At 50.1% G+C, this 18,963-nt stretch overlaps 2 protein-coding genes and 1 long non-coding RNA gene across 3 annotated transcripts; 1 reads left to right on the top strand and 2 right to left on the bottom strand.

The window, feature by feature from the left end:
• Positions 1-2,882: 2,882 nt before the first annotated feature.
• On the bottom strand, positions 2,883-4,962 carry Hoxa4 (homeobox A4). The gene is made up of 2 exons (XM_021632782.2): positions 4,375-4,962; positions 2,883-3,879 (listed from the first exon to the last, which is right to left on the bottom strand). Exons 1-2 carry the CDS (start codon positions 4,853-4,855, stop codon positions 3,533-3,535), a joined length of 828 nt encoding a protein of 275 aa, XP_021488457.1. The 5' UTR covers positions 4,856-4,962; the 3' UTR covers positions 2,883-3,532.
• Positions 4,963-5,063: 101 nt separating this feature from the next.
• LOC132653064 (uncharacterized) lies at positions 5,064-6,191 on the top strand. Its single transcript, XR_009590718.1, has 2 exons — positions 5,064-5,381; positions 5,699-6,191. It is a non-coding gene; the product is annotated as an uncharacterized LOC132653064 (long non-coding RNA).
• A 9,377-nt stretch (positions 6,192-15,568) lies between these two features.
• On the bottom strand, positions 15,569-17,999 carry Hoxa5 (homeobox A5). The gene is given in 3 exon segments (XM_021632784.2): positions 15,569-16,161; positions 17,101-17,890; positions 17,892-17,999. Coding segments are annotated over 3 exon segments (1,149 nt in total). The 3' UTR covers positions 15,569-15,910.
• Between the last annotated feature and the right edge of the window lie 964 nt (positions 18,000-18,963).

Here is an 18,963-nt window from a genome sequence, read left to right as displayed (position 1 = left end):
ATAATATAGGAAAGGGATGCCAGAACAGCACTTGGGAAAGGTTAAACCTGAGTCCTTCCTTGAAGAACTGTCCCTGTTGATGCAGACATCAATGGAACTGAAGCGATGCTGAAGGCCTTTGCCTGTACAGCACAGCACCCAGCCCAGGGGATGGGAAGCCTGAGGTTGTCATCTGCTGCATTTATTCTGTGAGGTGTCTCTCCTTCCACTCTAAAGGGTTGCTGATCTGTTTCTGTGTTGGTACTGCCAGAGGAAAAGCAGCGGGGGACCATGGCACAGTTTGAGAGCTTAGAGGAACAGAGGTGCCCGGGAAGAAGGAACAAAGGTAGAGGGACTGAGGCACCCCAGGATTGCTGATACGAAGACAGAGGCAGTGTGAGTGGGCCACCCATGTATTTGGTAATCTTCCCATGAGCTCCATCCTGGTAGTAAGTACCCCACTATGCCTGTCACAGATGAATTCCCACTGTAATAAAACAGTGGCTCTATCGTAGATTTCAGCAAAACCAGCGAAGAATGCCTGCAACCTGCCATTTTTCTTCGAGGGGGAGAGTATTAAGTACTTAATTCAAACTGTGACCGTTAAAGTGTCTCCTATCCGATTTAGGTTGATTTCAGATGTTGACAAAACTTTCCTCTCCAGAGTCATGCACAGCTTGGCTCTGTAACTAAATCAGACGAGCTTGTATTGAAGGGAGAGAGGAAAAAGGGGGAGGGAACAGGAGAGCATGTGCAAGGGTCGTTTTTTGGTAAAAAGAGCTACTGAGCTCACACAAAATACTGTCTTTAAAGGTCAAGGGTTTGAAGGACTAGTAGGTTTGCTTAAAAGAAAAAAAAACAATTAATGAGATAGAAAATCTGTCCTCTCAGTGAACTCTTATGGTTTCCCTGACAAAGGGCAGACAATGAACAATTTTAGAGCACACAGTGGGATTTTCTTAGCCGTTCTAGCAAGCTCCCTTAAAGGCTGGCCGAATCACAAATAGAACACCTACCATGAAGAAATGGCATAACCATTTGTAGCATTTTTAATAAGTCTGGTTTTGCAAAATACCAATACCTCAATAACCAATACAAAAACATCATCTTATTTCAACCAAAACAGCAGGGAAAAAAATGATCTTAACTCTCACTTCCTTTTATGAATGGACAAATGAAAGGTGTCCCCTCTACCTGCCACAATCTCCATAAAGCCAGTGAGTGTCTCACATCCTCCCTTCCCCACCGAGAAGAAATATAAGCATTTCCTTTAAGTGATGAAAATCTGCCAGTTGAGGTTTTGAGGCTTGATACTCAGTTTCCACTGAGAGCCTGGGCACGCACATATGTACATGTGTATACAATTATATATATGTAGATAACCAAGATGCTGCCTCTCTGCCTGGGGAAGCATTATTCGCAGGATCCCTCTCTCCTCCAAAGACTTTTCCCAGAGAATGCCTTTCAGAATTGCCGTTGAATCACAAAGAAGTAGTTATTGTATGAGGTGATTAATGATTCCAGGGGAAATTGCTATGTTCAGTGTGATTTAATTTTGCTTTACAAGTGCATGCAGTAGGGGTGTTAGTAAGTTGTGGCAGCAGCCACATTGCCTCCAGACATGCTCAGCGCCTGCTCACACCTTACAAGCTGGAGTTTGTGCCAGGTTCTTCCTAACTTGAGAAGGCCTGTGTATACTCCTTTCCCCATGAATTTTCTCAGCCTCTCGGGGACTAGAGCCCGTCACTTCTTTCTAGAAGCTGGCTTATCTATATGTAGAGAAAAGAACCCCCTTGCTTGTACTCAGGACGCAGGGGTGGCTGAACTTGCCCCACTTATGGTGATGGTTTTAAATCTCTTCTGATATTAAGGAGGTAGATACACATCCTTTCTCTCTCTCTCATGTACTATAAAATCCCCAAAACTTCGCTGTTTCAAGGCCAAGTGGCACTTATAATATTCTGTGCTATGGCGTGTGTGTGTGTGTGTGTGTGTGTGTGTGATGCCTGAGCACCAAATTTCAACCAATGCACAAATACTAGGATTACAGAGATCAAAAGGTGAGTTTTTATGTTTTTAAAAATCTAGATCTTTGGGGGTACAAGGAAGCACTCCAGAACATTTCAGGGAAGTGGGCCTACTCAAAGTTTGGCTTTCTTCCAACAGTGAACTCTTCGAGATCTACCTTGCTTAGGGTGCATTTTGGGGTGTCATTATGCTTCTTATTTCCTCTGAGGATACTTTGGAGAGTTTGGTGGGAGGGTTCACTTTACTCTAAAAGCTCTTCTTAGAGAAGCAAACAAAAATTCCCAAGCTGTGCTCAGCTCGAAGACCTTAAGACCAGCCAAAAACCAAAAAGCAGCCTCAACCCTTTGCATAAACTATTTTTTATCTCCAGGGAAACAGGCAGATTAAGTGTGAAGGTGCAGCAAATGCCAAGAGGACGCTCCTTTCCAAGTGTGCTCAGAGTTCGCCGCGTGCAACAGCTGCAGAGACTCCCGGGCCCTGCGAGGCAAGGTTTCACCTTTCATTACAGGGACAGGCATGTTTCTATGCCTCACAGGGACGTGAAGCCTGAGAGCCTGGCCAAGTTTGGGAAGAAGAGGAGCCTTCCTGCTTCTTGGAACACTTCCACAGTGGGTCAAGCTTGACAAGAATTCAGACCCAGCTGAACACACCACACACACACACACACACACACACACACACACACACACACACACACACAAAGTCAGAGTACTCAGAATGACCCCAGCTTGCACTGTCTACAAGGCTTCTGCATACAAGGTCAAATATTTCAACCAAGAGGAGGAGTTGGGGGGGGTGTTTTTATCTTTCTTTCTTTCTTTTTCTTTCTTTTTTCTTTTTTTTAGTTTAGAATACACACAAATCTGTCTCCTCGGTTTTTAATGTTCTTTTAAATGAATTTTATTCTTAGCACATTCCTCTTTATACAGCCATATCACTTTGCACAGTTGCAAAGTGGGTCTAAACGCATCTCTCTCTCCCGTAAGATTGTGCCCCAGAATCAGACAACAACACCTCTATAACGCTATCTATAATAAACGTGAGGAGAGGAAGCTACATGATGCACCTACCATCAAGATCTACACACTTTGAGAATTAAATAATTCGGTGAGGTCCACAAATGTCTACTAAGCAAAGCTCGTGCGAGCTGCCTGGACACAGAAGAGGAAGGGGAGGAAGATGGGAGACTGCTGGGCTTCTCCTCGCAGCCAAGAGAACAAGCCCGCGTTCCCAGTTGAGCACGTGCAGTCCTGCTGAGTCAAAGGTAGCCGATGGCAAGTGAGTCCTTGCAGGTTTCCAACCCCGGGCAGCAGGTTGTCCCACGAAGCAGTATCCGGGACAGGTGTCCTTTGGGGGTCCACACACAGACACTAGGCATAACGTCTTCTTTTTGGTTATGGTTTCCACCGAGTTGAATTTTGTTTTGGTGTCTGTTAGGGTTTACTGGGGGAGGAGCGGACGAGGAGAGGAGCAAGAGATGAGGAGGGCAGGGAAGTGACAGGAACTGCTTTAGGTCTCCAGGGGATCACATGGAGGAGGGAATGGGCGCGGAGGAACTGGGGAGAGGGTGGGGATGAGGGTGTGGGCTGTGAGCTTGTGTTTTCCCAGGCGGGCCGGCAGGGGCCGAGGCGGGGTTGGAAGATCGCATCTTGGTGTTAGGGAGTTTGTGGTCTTTCTTCCACTTCATCCGCCGGTTCTGAAACCAGATCTTGACCTGGCGCTCGGACAAGCAGAGCGTGTGGGCGATCTCGATGCGGCGCCGCCGGGTCAGGTAGCGGTTGAAGTGGAACTCCTTCTCCAGCTCCAAGACCTGCTGCCGGGTATAGGCGGTTCGGGAGCGCTTGGGCTCCCCTCCGTTATAACTGGGGTTGACTGAACGTCAGAACCCCGAAGGAGGAAGGCCAAGGAGGAGGGAGGGGAAGAGATGGAGAGAAGGAAAGAGGAAGATAGGGTGGGGAAGAGCAATCGGACATCATCATTATATAATATCCTGACACCAAGTTCACACAACACACATAAAACGGCAAAGAAAATGTTTCACAGGCTATTGACAACGGGAAACACCCGAGAGCCATAAAGAACGGTGCTGGGCACTGGGGCTGCAGAAAAGCTTCAAAGACACACGGCCCGGAGCCTCTGCCAGGGCAATTAAATTTATGGGGGCTATAATTACTGCCCTAACGGTTTGGCGTCTCGTAAATCTCGGGATAAAGGGACCCTGGGTACAAAAGGGTTCTCACGTTGGGGCCCGGGCTGCGGGCGGGCGCGCACACAGCCGCAGCCGAGGCGTGGGGGGCCTGCCGGGGGTCCCCTCCCTCCCGCGCCCTGCCCCGCGCCCCCTCGCCCGCCCTCCCGGCGGCGGCGTACCGGCGCTCACGTGGATCTTCTTCATCCAGGGGTACACCACCGGCTCCTTGCCCTTGGGGCCCGCGGGGCCCGGCTCGGCCAGCAGCAGGGGGCAGGCGGGGGCACCGCCCCCCGGGGCCACAGCCGGGGCGGCGGGGCCGGGGGCGCAGCGCCGGGAGGGCGCGGGCGGCGGCGGGGCCGGGGCCGGCTCGGGCCGCGCGGGGCTGGCGCCGCGGCAGGCGTAGGGACAGGCGGCGGCGGCGGCGGCGGGCGCGGGGTACGGGCCCCCGGGGTAGCCGGGCTCGCGCGCCCGCGGCGCGTAATAGGCAGGGGGCTGGCGGGCCGGGGGCAGGTGCGGGGCCGTCGGGGGCCGCGGGAAGCCGGGCCCCCCGGCCGAGCCGCCGTCCCCAGCGCCCGGGCCGCCGTGCGGCGCGAACTCCTCGAAGGGAGGGAACTTGGGCTCGAGGTAGCTGGAGTTTATCAAAAACGAGCTCATGGTCATTAATTTGGGGAAGTGCAAAAATACTAATTTTTCTCGCCGCGTCGGTTTTTTTTTTTTTTTCGCTGCGCCCGCCGAGGCCCCTCCCCCCCGCTCCCCATCCCCCCCAACACACACACACACACATACACACACACACCCTCGGCGCCCTCCCCTCCCCCTCCCGCCGCCGCCGCGGCCGCCGAAGTTCGCCGAGCTCCTCCCCCCCGCCCCTCCGCCCCGCCCCGCGCCCCCACGTGCTGCCATCCGGCCAATGGGCGGTCGGCGCGCGCGGACCCGGATCAGGAAACTGCGCGGGGCCGTGATGGATGCTGCCTTCCCCACCCGGGCGGGAGGACGGTGCGGCGGCTCGGCTTCCTCGGCCCCCCAACCTGGACTCCGGCGGAGAGGTTGAGGCCTGTCGGGCTGCGGGCCCCCCCCCCTCCCAGACCCGTTTCTGCCCACGCCCGTCCTAGGCCTCGGGGCAGCCGGTCGCCGCAGCTCAACGCCGACCTCCAGTCCAGCCAGGCCTCGTGGGGGTCGTCCGAGGGTTTGAGTCCACCCCCACCCCCAGGAGAGGGAAGGACCCTGGGACCAAGGGGCAGACCCTGGCTTTTTATCCTAGCCCAGGAATAAAACGAAGGAGGCCTACGGAGCTATGTTCCTCTCCCGGCTGGGTCTTTACCCATGCTCTGCACAGCCGCCCAGCTGCTGGGCAGTCCCTGCTTGGCGAAGCCGGGCTGGAGCCGCAGTGGGAGGGTGGGTGGATGGACCGCTGAGCAGTCCGGCCAAGGAAGTACAGCGAGGGTGGTCCACTGAAACCTCGTGGATACTTAATTCCCCCATCCCCTTTTTTTCCTTCTCCAGGGGCACAGTTTGTACATCATTTTCCATTTAGAGATTTGGAACCGTCCTGTATTGCGGTTGATGGAGGACAAAACATGCCTCCTTTACCGGGAGCTATTGTGAGACCTCCACCCTAGAATAGGAATGGAGAGGCGAAGCCTGCACAAACCCTGCTTTGAATCCAGTGACTTCGCGTTTCAGAACAACCCCCAAACCAAAACACGCTTCAGACAGAATAAGACCCTTGCCGGACTGATGATCATCAACCGATCTTTTCTAACTTTTTCTTCTCCCTCCCCCCCTTTCGGTTGCTGTTTCCTCAGGCAGGATCTAGGGCGAGGGCTATACTTACAGGACAGTCCGTAATTTCTGAACTGCTAAAAATTAGCATATTAACGATATCAGTAGCTCCGGAAAAGAGGGAGAAGGGACTGTTGCCTGCCATTTAGTAATTGAAATTTGATGAGTAAACTAATTATGCCATTATTAACAAATAAATTACTTATTAATTCCACCCAGTGTTGATATTTGAAGTAAATACTGACGCCTCATTTCTACTGTGTTCATCTTCTTTCCTTTCTTCTGAGTAGCAGGCACGCCTAGATCCTTTGCATGATAGAAAAGCAATGCAAACCAACACGTCACCCGTCTAAAAATAACTCTCATGTTGGCATGCAAGGCAAAGATACTTCAGTGGGTGCACCTAGTTGATTTTTCAGAGAGCAGAATAGAACAACTGTCTTTTCACACAACTAAGTCCCGACCGCAGACAAGGAAAGTTATAACCCAATCCTGGAGACACTTCAAAAAGAATGTCAGTTCTATCTTCATTCATATCAGTTACTCACTTGGGCTACTAAATACTGGGATACATCTATTTGATGGATAGTCATTTAATGCTTAGCCGCATAAAGACTATTATATGAAACTAATCTTTAAACTAATTTAGGGAAAGGTTAAAAAAAGGATCATGTTAGTTTCTGACTGAAATCGCCCTGAAGTGGCACAAAGACATTTTCCACCTTGGGTGCATGTGCCAGTAAAGAGAGCTGCCCGCTGACATGAGGCACCATGATTTTTATTATTATTATTTTAGTGACATCTGAGACATAGACAAAAGTCAACACTGATTCTAATCTTTAAATATCCTCTCTGGACTGAAGGGAGACACTCTTAGTTTGTAGTGGGTGGCTGTGCTAAAGCAGTAATCTCTCTCTCTAGTAAGAAAATAGATACATAAATGAGACATTATCTAACATCTGTAGCACACATATATGCCGTACATACAAATACACATGGCTTACACATCTGACGATGTTTCAAGCTGGAGGAAAAACGTGAGGAAACCTTGTCTGTGCCTGGTGTCACCAACCTTTAGGACACGAGTCCTGGTCATGTCTGTTTAATATTATTTACCGACACTAAAACACAAAATTCTTGTTGTTTAGCCTCAGAACGGTCTACAGAGTTCCTACTTTTAAGTATTAAGGAGACACTGGCACTGATTTGTATATGGTTAAGCGAGATGAGTTAACTCTGCCTGTTTCCTGAGGGTCTATTAGTTAAGGAAGACGGCCTTGCGCAGACCCCCTCCAGGCCTGTAACTTGTCTTTGCGCTTCTATCATAAACACAAACGGAGCCAGGACCACCGAGTGTTATCTCCCACACCGACATTTTGACATTTTACTGCAAGATTTATGGCTGTAATAAACAATCCCAGTACCTTTCTTGGACCTTCCACAGCCTCCCTTTGCAAGCAAGCCATAGCATGATCCCACTGGATCAAATAACGTTTTTTAAAAACATTAAAGCTAACAAGCATCTCTTCGCCTTTACAAAATATCCAAAACACCAAAGGAGAGCTAGGAAGAAACTAAGTCAATTAGAAAAACAAACCAAAGTTTACCAGCAGCCTCTTCCCCCGGGGAAAGGATGGGATGCCCTGAAATGGAGCAGAGAGGGAGCTTGCTAATCTTCGCACACCAACTGGCTCTAGTCCCAAGCGGGTGGAAGCACTATCTTTTCCTTGGGAAACTGGTAAGCACATTTGTTCATTTCCATGTGCCGGGATAACATATATTCCCCAAAATGCTATCTTAAAATCCCATTAAGGGAAATAACTTTTCATCATGTCCTGGCATTCCAGATGGAACAGAAGAGTCCGAGGGAGACTGAGGGAGAGGGAGGGCGAAAAGAAGGCAGTGTTTGCAGCTTGGTTTGAATCTGATTTGAATCATTTTGAATATATTTGGAACAGCCTTCCCACTTGAATGCAACCCTGTCCCAAGTTTCAAAGTGACCGAACAGTGACACCGTGTGCATTTTGTTTCTTATTAATCTTACACATTGACAGTCTTTGTTAAGTCCCAGGCGCGCCCTCACCAGCCGACATTTTCATATTTGTTAGACGCGCTGACCTGAAGTTCACCTCGGCCTTGGACTTTGCGCTTCTAAAAGGTCTATACAGTGTCTTTTAGAGAGTGGGGTGCTCTGCCCAGGTCAGTCCTTCCCAGGAAAAACCAAGGGGAAAAGGCAAAGGAAATGTGAGCATTATGGGATGTGCTGACTGTATTTGTCCTTTGTTCTTTGGAGTGAGGGCCTCCAGGCTGTCCTCTATCTCAAGCGCTTCTCTAGAGCAAACAGGGGAAAGGCAGGATTTTAAACTGCCTGGGAGTGTCACGGAAGGGCCTCCTCCACTTACACTACTAGGTGTTTGGTTATAGAGAAACAACACTTGACCAGACTTTTTTTTTTTTTTTTTTTTACCAGTTAATATGTTTAGGGCATAATTTCCTGATGATAGTTTTAAATAATGATATGGCCCAAACATAGACATGATATTCATTTTAGGATTACACACGGATTATACAGGAATATACATACATACATACATACATACATGTGTGTATATATATAAGCACTCTCAAAGCAGTGCCTTCCACAGGTGCCTTTTGTCACTAGAGCTTAAAGGCTGTTTTAAAGGGTGTTTTTGAGTATTGATGCTAAAATGTTTCTTAGGTGTGTCACATGGCTTTAACCAAAAATAAAATGAAGAGAGTCCCTGGAAGAGACATAATTCCTGGGTGAGCCAGTGGGGGCTGGGTTTCGTTCTTTTCATTTCAAGAGACCAGATGTGAAGTGCTTACTGCTGTAACAGCAGTGACCACGCTTGTTTTCTTCCATTTCATCTGGCAAACCCCATTGGGCTCCAAGCTCCTGGCCAGAGTAAGAACTTCACAATTGCACACCACACATACTCTGGTTGCTTGCTTCCGTGAAGGCAGCATTGGGGAAATGCTTACTTTGTCACTGAATATACACCTGGCACCACTAACTCTAACCAGCCTGAATGTGGAGGGATTTGCCTTAAACGGCCCTGCAAGCTTGACATCCTGAGCCCTGAAATTATTCCCAAAATTAAGAAGAAGAATATTTTATTTTCATCATTGTTTCCCTACCTTTATCATTTGAAGGTCAATATAGAGGAAAGGAAAATATGTTCCTTAGAAAATACATTCCAACCCAGACGCTTAAAGCTAATCTAGATGTATGAAAAATAAAAGATTGGTTAACACTTCATTTGCAGCAGACAAATGAGGCATGATTCCCCGCCTGCTTCTTGAACACACTGTTCCTTTTCTCTTCTCTTCACCCACCCTCCTCCTTAGCTTGCTTTCCCCTGTCCTCAGTTTGTCCTCCACCCCTGCTCTACACCTGGTTTTCAGAAGCGTTTTCCAGAGGACAGAAGCCTGGGGGTTCTCCACCTAGGCACAGCATGTAGAAACCCAGCCTCCGCCTTCTGTTCCGCTATTCACTTGCAGACTGTAGCGGCCTTCTTACATCCCACAGTGCTTTAATAATAAGCATAAGAGAAAATTTTCCAACAACGTGAACGTAAGGATACTGATAGGCCTTCTTACTGATGCTGGCGGTTTTAGAAATCCCATGCCTAAAACTCCCACTTCCCTGCTCTGACAATCACTGTATTTGGTGAGCTGCAGTTGGGGGTGGGTAATGATCCATGCTTGAAATTTGTCAAGAATACACTTTTCTCCCACACTTTAGAAATCATTATATGTACTACAACATTAAAAAAAAAAAAAAAAAGACCTGACCAATCAGAATCACTCCCCCCTTTTCAAATAAAGGGGACATAATGAAACATTAGAAACCCACTACTTGTGTTTTAATACCCCTCTGATGAGTTCTAAGCATTTTTATGTTGTGACAAGCTCACAAGCCATTCTTGATTCTCCAACATTTAAGGTTTTGGTGTTTTGGTAATCCATGCCTATTTACCTGCTGCTATTCCTTCAGAATGGGAGTGATAATTCAATATGAAATACAGCATGTATTACTCCTGAAAAGAGAAATTTTCTACCCTTTCCTCCGGTAATTGAGGCCATTCAACCACTAGGGTTCACCTGGAGTCCACACCGTGATACACGCGTCACTCGGAGCCATTTTATCTTTTGTGCTGATAGTCAAGACCGCAGCTTTAACATTGACATCAAGCTCTGTCTGAGCAGATGACTAAGAGTGCTGTACAATGTAAACTTTTGACCCTCAACTTTTTGACCTGCAGTTGTAACACACTAACCACAAAGATACACAGCGCTGCAGCCTCTGCTTTAGGGGAAAGGGCGCTCTATACCCCATGCAGCCCGGCTTCTACCACTGCCTGATGGAATTAGAGGATGGAGTGTAGAGGTTTTGTGCCTCCTGCTTCTTTCTTTCTTTCTTTCTTTCTTTCTTTCTTTCTTTCTTTCTTTCTTTCTTTCTTTCTTTCTTTTTAAGTCAGAATCTAGGGGCTAGATTAATTTGAAATCACTGGGGATTCCACCAACAAGAACAATTTAAGGGAGAACTGGAGAATCTTTTGAAAACAAAAGTGTACGGGGCGGGGGTGGGGGGAGAGAGGGAGATCTGGCAAAGGGGGTGGGGCGGGTTTTGTTTTATTTAAAAATAAAGCTGCAGCCTTAATTGTTGGGAGAGTTGGCCCAGGCGGGCTGGTTGACTGTGAACTTGTACTAAAGCGTGCTCTGCTGGCGATTCCTAGGGTGTGCAGATTTATCTCCTCTGCATTTACTTAACCCGGCAGTGAACTGCGTGGGTGCCATTTGTTAGGCGATGACAGCCTTCACCTCCAGCAAGGGCTGCTTTACAAAAATTGCAATAATTACCCAATAACCTTCATAACAAATATTATTATTGAAAAGGCCCGTTTGTAGGGAGGGGATCTGACAGGGGAAAGACAAAATTCTAAAAGAAAACCAGCAAACAGACAACAAATTCGGCTTCCCTTACAACAGCCCTGCAGCTTAGGACTGTGGAGTCCCTCCCCTGTGTGGGTGGGAGCCTAGGCTGAACCGGCACTCTGGCCTTGGCATCCTGTTTATACTTTTGTCATTGACTAGAGGAAAATCCCCCTCCCCTTAGAAGCCAAAGGGCTGTAGCCCAACATATTCCACCTTCTTCATGGTGAGCAAGCCCCGAGTAGACCCCAGCCAGAGAAGCGGAGATGCCAAGGGCATCTTGCAGGCTTAAAGAGCTGTCTTCACCTCTGGCGGCCAGTCTTCTGTACTGTGCTTGTTTGGATGTAACAGTCTCCAAATCTCAACAAATGAGCACAACTGTTTCTGGTAGAAAACTCTGTCTTCTTGTTCTCTCTCTCTCTCTCTCTCTCTCTCTCTCTCTCTCTCTCCTAGAGCCAAATGAAACAGGGCAGGGCAAAGTGGGAAGGCACAGGAGAAGAGGGATCTTGGCATAATGTTGTGAAATTGGAGCAGGGAAACCCTAACAAAACCCTAAGTGAGTGTGGCCAGGAGCTTCCTAAGGCCCTCACCAGTTAGGGAATAGATTCTTTTTGGCTTGTAGAAACAAACAAGGCCCTGCACATTTCCGGCACCTTCTCCTTTTACAAGAGAACACACAGATTTTTGCCACCAGCTGAAGCTGGATGTCTTCATAAAGCCCTCAGTGGGAGAGGTTTTGTTTTTTTTTTTTTTTTCCTCCCTCTAAGTAAGTTCCTCCTTAAAAAAGAAAAAAAAATCCACAAGAAGATATAACTCATCTACCAAATGAACAGATACCCAACCACCTTCTTAAGTATGCTTCCCATAAAAATAGTGAGAAAGAAAAAAATTTTTCCCTCCAGTAACAGTCACCAGATCGGACTGGATACTGTATTTCTTAAAAGTCACTTAAGTCCACGTGGGTTGACCTGCCCTCTTAAATTCTACTTAAGCCTTGTGAAGATTAAAACAGGCAGAAGTAAGCAAGCTGACAACACTCACAGCTTTTTTTTTTTTTTTAATTTGTGGGAAAGATCCCTAGGCATGTATTTGGTTGGATATGATGGCGTCAGCATTTTTATCTATCCCCACACCCCAGGGTGTGGCCACAGAGGCAGTGGGTGCTTGCTTTCTCCTAAGTGAACCCATGAACCTACCAACATTTCCATGCCTCTTGTTTGTTTGCTTTTTTCCTCCTTACTTAACCACCAAGAAACTATGCAATCAAAATCCCCAGACATATAACCAAAACAGAACCACAGCCCAATATTATCTAATAACCCAAACTTAGAGCCACAAAACAAAGAATCCAGCATTCTCAGACACATCAAATAGTAAGAACCCATTTCCATGCAATTTTTAAAATTCTAGTTCCTCCTCAGAGGTAGACCCCCCTTCATGACTGCTGAAGCACCAATATTCACTTCACACAAGATAACTTCATGGAGTCTTCTGCTTGCCCCAATCCAGGGAAAGCGGCATTTCTGATTTCTCTTTAACGTTCTAGGTTTTGTTGTCTTTGAATCTCTGAATTTGGGGCTTCTGTCTATTTATATTGAATGAAGGAGACTTGAGCATAATAATGCTTGTTGGTGTTTCAAATCAACACTTCAAAACGTTTCTCTGTAAGCACTTGGTAAAAACCTTTACCAACTAGTATTTGAAGAAAACTACCCAGCTCCAGAGAAAAAGAAGAGCCCTTATTTATATAAATATATAGTTGGAAATTTCTCAGACAAGATTGGGGGTGTTATTAGTTCTCTGGCGGGTACCTACCCTGAGAAGACCCCAGGATGGGCCAGAAAGTTTCCAGTTAGGATCCGCTTGCCATTAAAGAACATGGGAGGCTGAGGCCCAGATGGAATTGTACCCGGGAAATTTATATTTTACCTAACTTCACTCACTGGTGCAATTTTGGAGACTGTTTTGGAAAACATAGATTATGTAAATTTCCTGGGATCAAACGGAAAGCACAAACAACAAAAGAGAGGAGGAAATCTCCCACTGACGAAAGAGCAATTTCTTCCTAAACTGCCCTTTATGATGCGTCAGGAAAAACAACCTAATGGCTCTCGGGACTTTTAAGTTGGGCATTGAAGACACCTCAATTTCCCTTAAAACTTTAGGCACAGTTTTAGAAGAGAGACTTTGTCTGCATGTTGAAGAGGGGCGCATTTCTCCATCTTTAGTGTTATCTAGGGAGCCACTTAAGTTGCCTTTCTAGGGTCCTGTGCGTAGATGTAAGTGCAGGGAAAGGAAAGAAGGGGAGAAGAAGAAAGGCAAGGCAGAAGAAAAGAAAGCGCTTTAACCCCTTTCAATTAGCCTGAGGATTCAAAGACTAAAGTTAAATCCGGCCATAAAGTTTATTGCTTTAGATTCACAGGCGGGTGAGAAGGCTGCCAACAAAATGAAAAGAACTCTCAGGAGAACAGGGTTCAGGGCCTGGCTGGGTGCAGAGAAACTGAGTGCCTCCTGCCTCTTAGGTGGGGTTCCCAGCATCCTGTGGGTACCAGCAGCCTGGCCCCCCGCCATAGAGCCAGGGCCCCAGACAGCTTCACTCTCCCCAGCTAGCATGAAACCCAGCCCCGAAGGCCGCAGCCTCAATTCAGTCCTGCCAAATGACCCTAGCCGGCGAAGACGTATTGCACGGCCCCAGAAGGAATCCCGCCAGTGTCGGCCTCGGCCCTGCCCGGGCCTTTCTTTCAAACTCTCCAGTTCAGTCCAGCCTCTACTGCAGTGGCCTGCGCCCCTTCCTTCGACTCTCAGAGCTCCGCGACCCCCAAAGAGCCTAGGCCTGAGCAAGCTTAAAAAGAGTGGCGGGCGCTGCCAAGTTAGCACACACAAGACCCGTTCTCACGCACACATTCACGAAAATCATCTCTTTTGCACGCCGGCGGGAGCGGAAGTCATTAACAGCCACGATTGTGCAGCAATTCAAGTTAGGCCTGGGGACGAGGCTCGGCCGCAAGCGCTGCTCACCGCGCGGCCTCCACAAAGCTGGCTCTGGCTTTGCAAGCATGGGCAGAGGGGAAAAGTTTGCTCTCGCATTTTGAATTCAGAGACAGCTTCAGCGTTCCCGAACCAGACGGAGAGCCAGAGCGAGAAACTTTGGAGAGTGCAAATAAACACAAGAGGCGAGCTTACCTTAACTGGGAGGGCGCCATTTTTCAGAGTTTTGAGAACTTGTGGGTTCGGACACTTCTGCACCTAAAACTGACAATTTGAATGACCGGGCAGCACACACGTAGCCTGCAAAAGAGTCAAATGGAGTCCAGCGTTAGTGAGATTATATGTTATGTGGTATATAATGTTGGATGTCAACTCCCCAAAACCATAAAACTTACTTTAATGGCCCCACGTGACGTTTTATAGCCACTGAGCCGATCTGTCTGCGCTATGGATGATTTTACGATCTAATTCATAGACAAAACCCTATTCATTTGGCACCCAAATGTCATATAGCCGGAACTGGGGCTTATAAAGTTTACTGTTTTATAACTTTTAAAAGGAAAGACGGCATCCGCGTAAGCAGTCGGTAAATGTGCAAATCTCTAGTTGGGCTTTAGCTGCTCTGAGGAGTTTCCCAATGGAGCTAGGACCGGGTAAGTACTTTGCATTTGTAGCAAATTAATTGTAGCAAAAGAAGCCAACTGGTTCAGTGGGAGGAGTGGGAAAGGGGTGCTGGCGTGGGTGAGTGGGCAGAGGCTTGGGGTCCACCACCTTTTGGCGGAGAGGCCTCCTCAGCCAGGCCTAGAGCAGCCTTAGGAAGGAAGGGTCCGTGTGGGCTGCAGTGTGGCTAACAAAGCCCTGCCTTCCCTCTCTCCTCTTCCTCTCCTTTCTGGTACTCACTAACTTAACTTGGTTTCCTCAGAGATGGACAGGGTGGACTCAGGCTTCGGAGTCCAGTCCCCCCCCCCACCTTCTTCTGACCTGAATTTTCAGATGGTTCAGAGTCAGGAAGGCTGTAAGTCAAAATGTTGGTGGCGAGCCACCATGAACAGGCAGACTGCCCAGGTAGCCTCAGCCCCAACAGTTCCCAGCCCTACTGGACAGACGGAAAGACAGAGAGCGCCGCTTGCTTGCTATTTAGCACAAATCAGACCAAGAGAACTTACAATAGAAAGTTTATTTTTTTGTTTGTTTGTTTGTTTCCAGTCAGTATTTTTTTTCCTTAAAAACAAATTAAAAAAAAAAAAAGCTGATCACAGTTTGCTTAAACAGCCAGACTTGGACAATATTTGTAACTTTGTTCACAAAAAACATACATCACGGAAGCTGCGCTTCTAAGAGCCGCTTCCAGAGTCCGTGCAAAGGGTCCTACGAAGGCACGCAGGGACACACATCTTGGAGTCACAGTTTTCGTCACAGTCACTAGCCACTACACGCTGAACAAGTTGTGTCTCATGAAGTCACCTCTACAACAGCATTAGTTACACAAGGAATATAGGTAGTCTGAATAAAAATATCTTTAACAGCTTGGAGCTATTGAGACAGGAGCACGTCCACGCACATGCACGTTAAAACAACTCAAGTACTCAAGTGCAACACACAACATTGGCACTAAAAGAGGTTGGGGGGGGGGCTTTTGTGTGTGTGTTTGTTTTTTTTTTTTCTTTTTTCTTTTCTTTTTTTGTTTTAGTTACTTCAAGTAACACAGCTTGCTTCATATAAATAAGTTAAAACATCTATTTTTTTTTTCTCTCAAGACAAAGCCATTCAGGACAAAGAGATGAACAGAAGCAGATCCCTACTTATACAGGCGCTCTAATGGCAATAAACAGGCTCATGATTAAAAGATGAATCGGGGGCAACGAGAACAGGGCTTCTTCACAGAAGGAACACGGGGGGGGGGGGGAGTCTCGGAAAGTCACCTTAGCACTGATACTACGGAGAGCTAGCTCCGCTAACACTGCTCAGTACTGGAACGCGCGCGGACGCTCAGGGGCGGAAGGCCCCCCCGGCCGCAGCCATACTCATGCTCTTCAGCTTGTTGTCTTTTTTCCACTTCATTCTCCGGTTCTGGAACCAGATTTTTATCTGTCTCTCGGAGAGGCAAAGGGCATGTGCTATTTCAATCCTTCTCCGGCGGGTCAGGTAGCGGTTGAAGTGGAACTCCTTCTCCAGCTCCAGGGTCTGGTAGCGCGTGTAGGCCGTCCGGGCCCTTTTGCCTTCTGGGCCACCTATGTTGTCTGCAACAGAAAAGGCAGCGGTTTAAGCCACCAGCGCCCCAGCACCCGGTTCCGAGAGTCAGCCAGGGTCCTGAGCTGGGGGGTGGGGGGGAGGGAGGCAAGGTTCAACAAGTCCTTCCCCTCCCCCACCACCGTCCTTCCCGAGTTTCCTCCCCTCTTCCTTTCTCAAGAGGAAAACAACAGGGTTTGGGCGCTGGGAGCAGCCGGCCCACCTGCGGCTGGGCTCTGTCCTGAAGGACAGCCTGGCTTTCCCCGTGCCCCTCCGAGCTGTCCCAAGCAGGGGCGCTGCCCTCCCGGGCTGCCAGCGGCTCCGGGGCGCTCCGAGGCGCTGCCTTTTCCCCCTGTTCCTAAGTGGCCTCCGGGTCACCCTTCGCTAAAGTTCCAGCCCGCTCGCCGCCTCCTGCAGCAGCCGCTCGCTTGGGGCGCCCGCTTTCTTCTCCTGCCCCTTTCTTCCCTCTCTCTCTTGCCCCAAACTTCAGACTCCCGGCCGCCCTCGCCTAGACGACCCCCCCAAACCCCCTTTTAGGGGGCTCTAATTCCCCGGCGTAGCCCTTCTCATCAGTTAGCCGCCCTGACATGCCCGAGCCCCGGTCCCCGCTGCCACCTCTCCCTCTCCGTGCCCTGCTCCGCTGGCCTGAGCCCCGGGGCGAGACGCGAGGCGCTGGGCTGCCAGGCGGGGTCCCTTCCCCTCTCCACACCTGAACCCGCCCGGACACCCCGTTCTCCTCTCCCTCGCCCCCACCCCGCGCCCCCCGCACCCCAGGGTCTGCGGACAGCCTCCTCCCGGATGGGGAGGAAGCGAAGAGGAAGGCAGGGGAAGGAGGACGGCGGGGACACTGGGAGGGAAGCCCGGAGAGGGGCTGCCAAGGACAGAGGGGGCCCGGGACCCGCGCCCCCGCCGACGCACGCGCGCGCAGGGCCCCGACCGGCCGGCTTTACCGTGACTAATGTGCAGTTTGCGCATCCAGGGGTAGATCTGGGGCTGGGCCGGCGGCGCCGGGCTCGGCTCGCTCTGGGCGCCCGCCTGCTCGCTGCTGGCAGCGGCGTCCTCCTCGGCCGCGGACGCCGTGCCAACCCCTTCTCTGCCGCCGCCGCCGCCGCCGCCGACGCTGGCCGAGGCGCCGCCGCTGGAGTTGCCCAGGGAGTTTTTGCCGCTGTGGTGGCTGTCGCTGCCGGGCGAGGGGGCCACCGCCGAGCAGGGCAGAGGGTCGGGCGGTGGCGAGTGCGTGGACGTGGCCGGCTGGCTGTACCTGGGCTCGGCGGGCGCCGCCCCGGCCCCGGCCGCGTAGCCGCGGGCGCGCTCGCCGGAGCCAAAGTGGCCGGAAGCCGAGCGGCCGACGCTGAGATCCATGCCATTGTAGCCGTAGCCGTACCTGCCGGAGTGCATGCTCGCCGACTCCCTGAATTGTTCGCTCACGGAACTATGATCTCCATAATTATGCAACTGGTAGTCCGGGCCATTTGGATAGCGACCGCAAAATGAGTTTACAAAATAAGAGCTCATTTGTTTTTTGATATGTGTGCTTGATTTGTGGCTCGCGGTCGTTTGTGCGTCTATAGCACCCTTGCACAATTTATGATGAATTATGGAAATGACTGGGACATGTACTCGGTTCCCTCCTACGTAGGCACCCAAATATGGGGTACGACTTCGAATCACGTGCTTTTGTTGTCCAGTCGTAAATCCTGCCTGATGACCTCTAGAGGTAAACTCGCGCACTAATGGGGGGAGTTGGGTGGAGGCGAGAGGGGTGGCGCGCGCGCCCCTGGCGCGCGCCCGCCCCTCGCCGCCGCCGTTCAGCCGGACTCGAGCGCCACCAGCTGGAGGCAGGGCGCATCGCTTCGCGGCCGACCTCCGGCTGCAAGGGCCGGGGTCGAATTGAGGTTACGGCCCATTATGGCAAAATTATTGCATTTCCCTCGCAGTTCCATTAGGATGTACCAATTGTGAGGCCGTCAGCTGCCGATCGCACGCCCGGCTTGAGGATACAGAGGACTGGGGGGAGGTGGCGACTTAGAATTATTTACAACAACTTTATTTCCCCGGCTTTGGAGCCCCCCTCTTCATTTTCTGTGGAGAGGTTGGGGTCGGTTGGCCCAGCCGGGCCAGCCAGCAGCTGTGAATTTTGAAAACACAAATATCACCTTCGGGGAAGGGAAGATGATTTAGCCAATTGAAGAAATAAATCCTGCCCCACAGCAGAGGCCACAGTTACGGCTCTGTTTTTGTGAGCGCATGAGAAACAGAGTCCCTGCCGCTCTGAAACGACTAGGCATCTATTAGAGAGCGCTTTTGTGTACTGCTTCTCCAAGGCGAGGTCAAATTCCATACACTCGTATAGCCAAGAGTCGGTTTTTCTTCCGCAGAGATATGTTTTTCGTGTCACTAGTTTGCTATCTGATTCTCCTATTTATCCATCCTGGAATGTCTTCAAGCCCTGGCCCGGTTCCTCCGGCCGGCCCGGGCCCCAGGTAGCAGGGTTCGTGGTGAACCCGAAGGGTGGGCCCTGGCACCCTACGGCCTCCGAGGCTGTCGGGAAGCTGGGATCCGCGGGTAGAGTTATTGGGGTCTCTCTCGGACCTCCGGGAGGAGACTGCGGGAACTAGTGGAATCATTTCGTGGCGGTGCCTGGGATCTCCGTCGTTATTTTCCCCGGGCTCCCAAAGACGAAAGTAAATCACCAATGCGGCTGAGTGGCGAGCCGGCTCTCCCCCGTCAGAGGCCTGGCTTCTCAGGCGACCCTGGCCCCTCTGGAAGTCCGGAGTCTCCCGGCTCCCGTGGTCCTGGGCTCCCACTTCGGG

Source organism: Meriones unguiculatus, chromosome 3 (genome assembly GCF_030254825.1).
Source record: "Meriones unguiculatus strain TT.TT164.6M chromosome 3, Bangor_MerUng_6.1, whole genome shotgun sequence".
Classification (NCBI taxonomy): domain Eukaryota; kingdom Metazoa; phylum Chordata; class Mammalia; order Rodentia; family Muridae; genus Meriones; species Meriones unguiculatus.
This window is presented reverse-complemented; position numbering and strand designations above follow the sequence as displayed.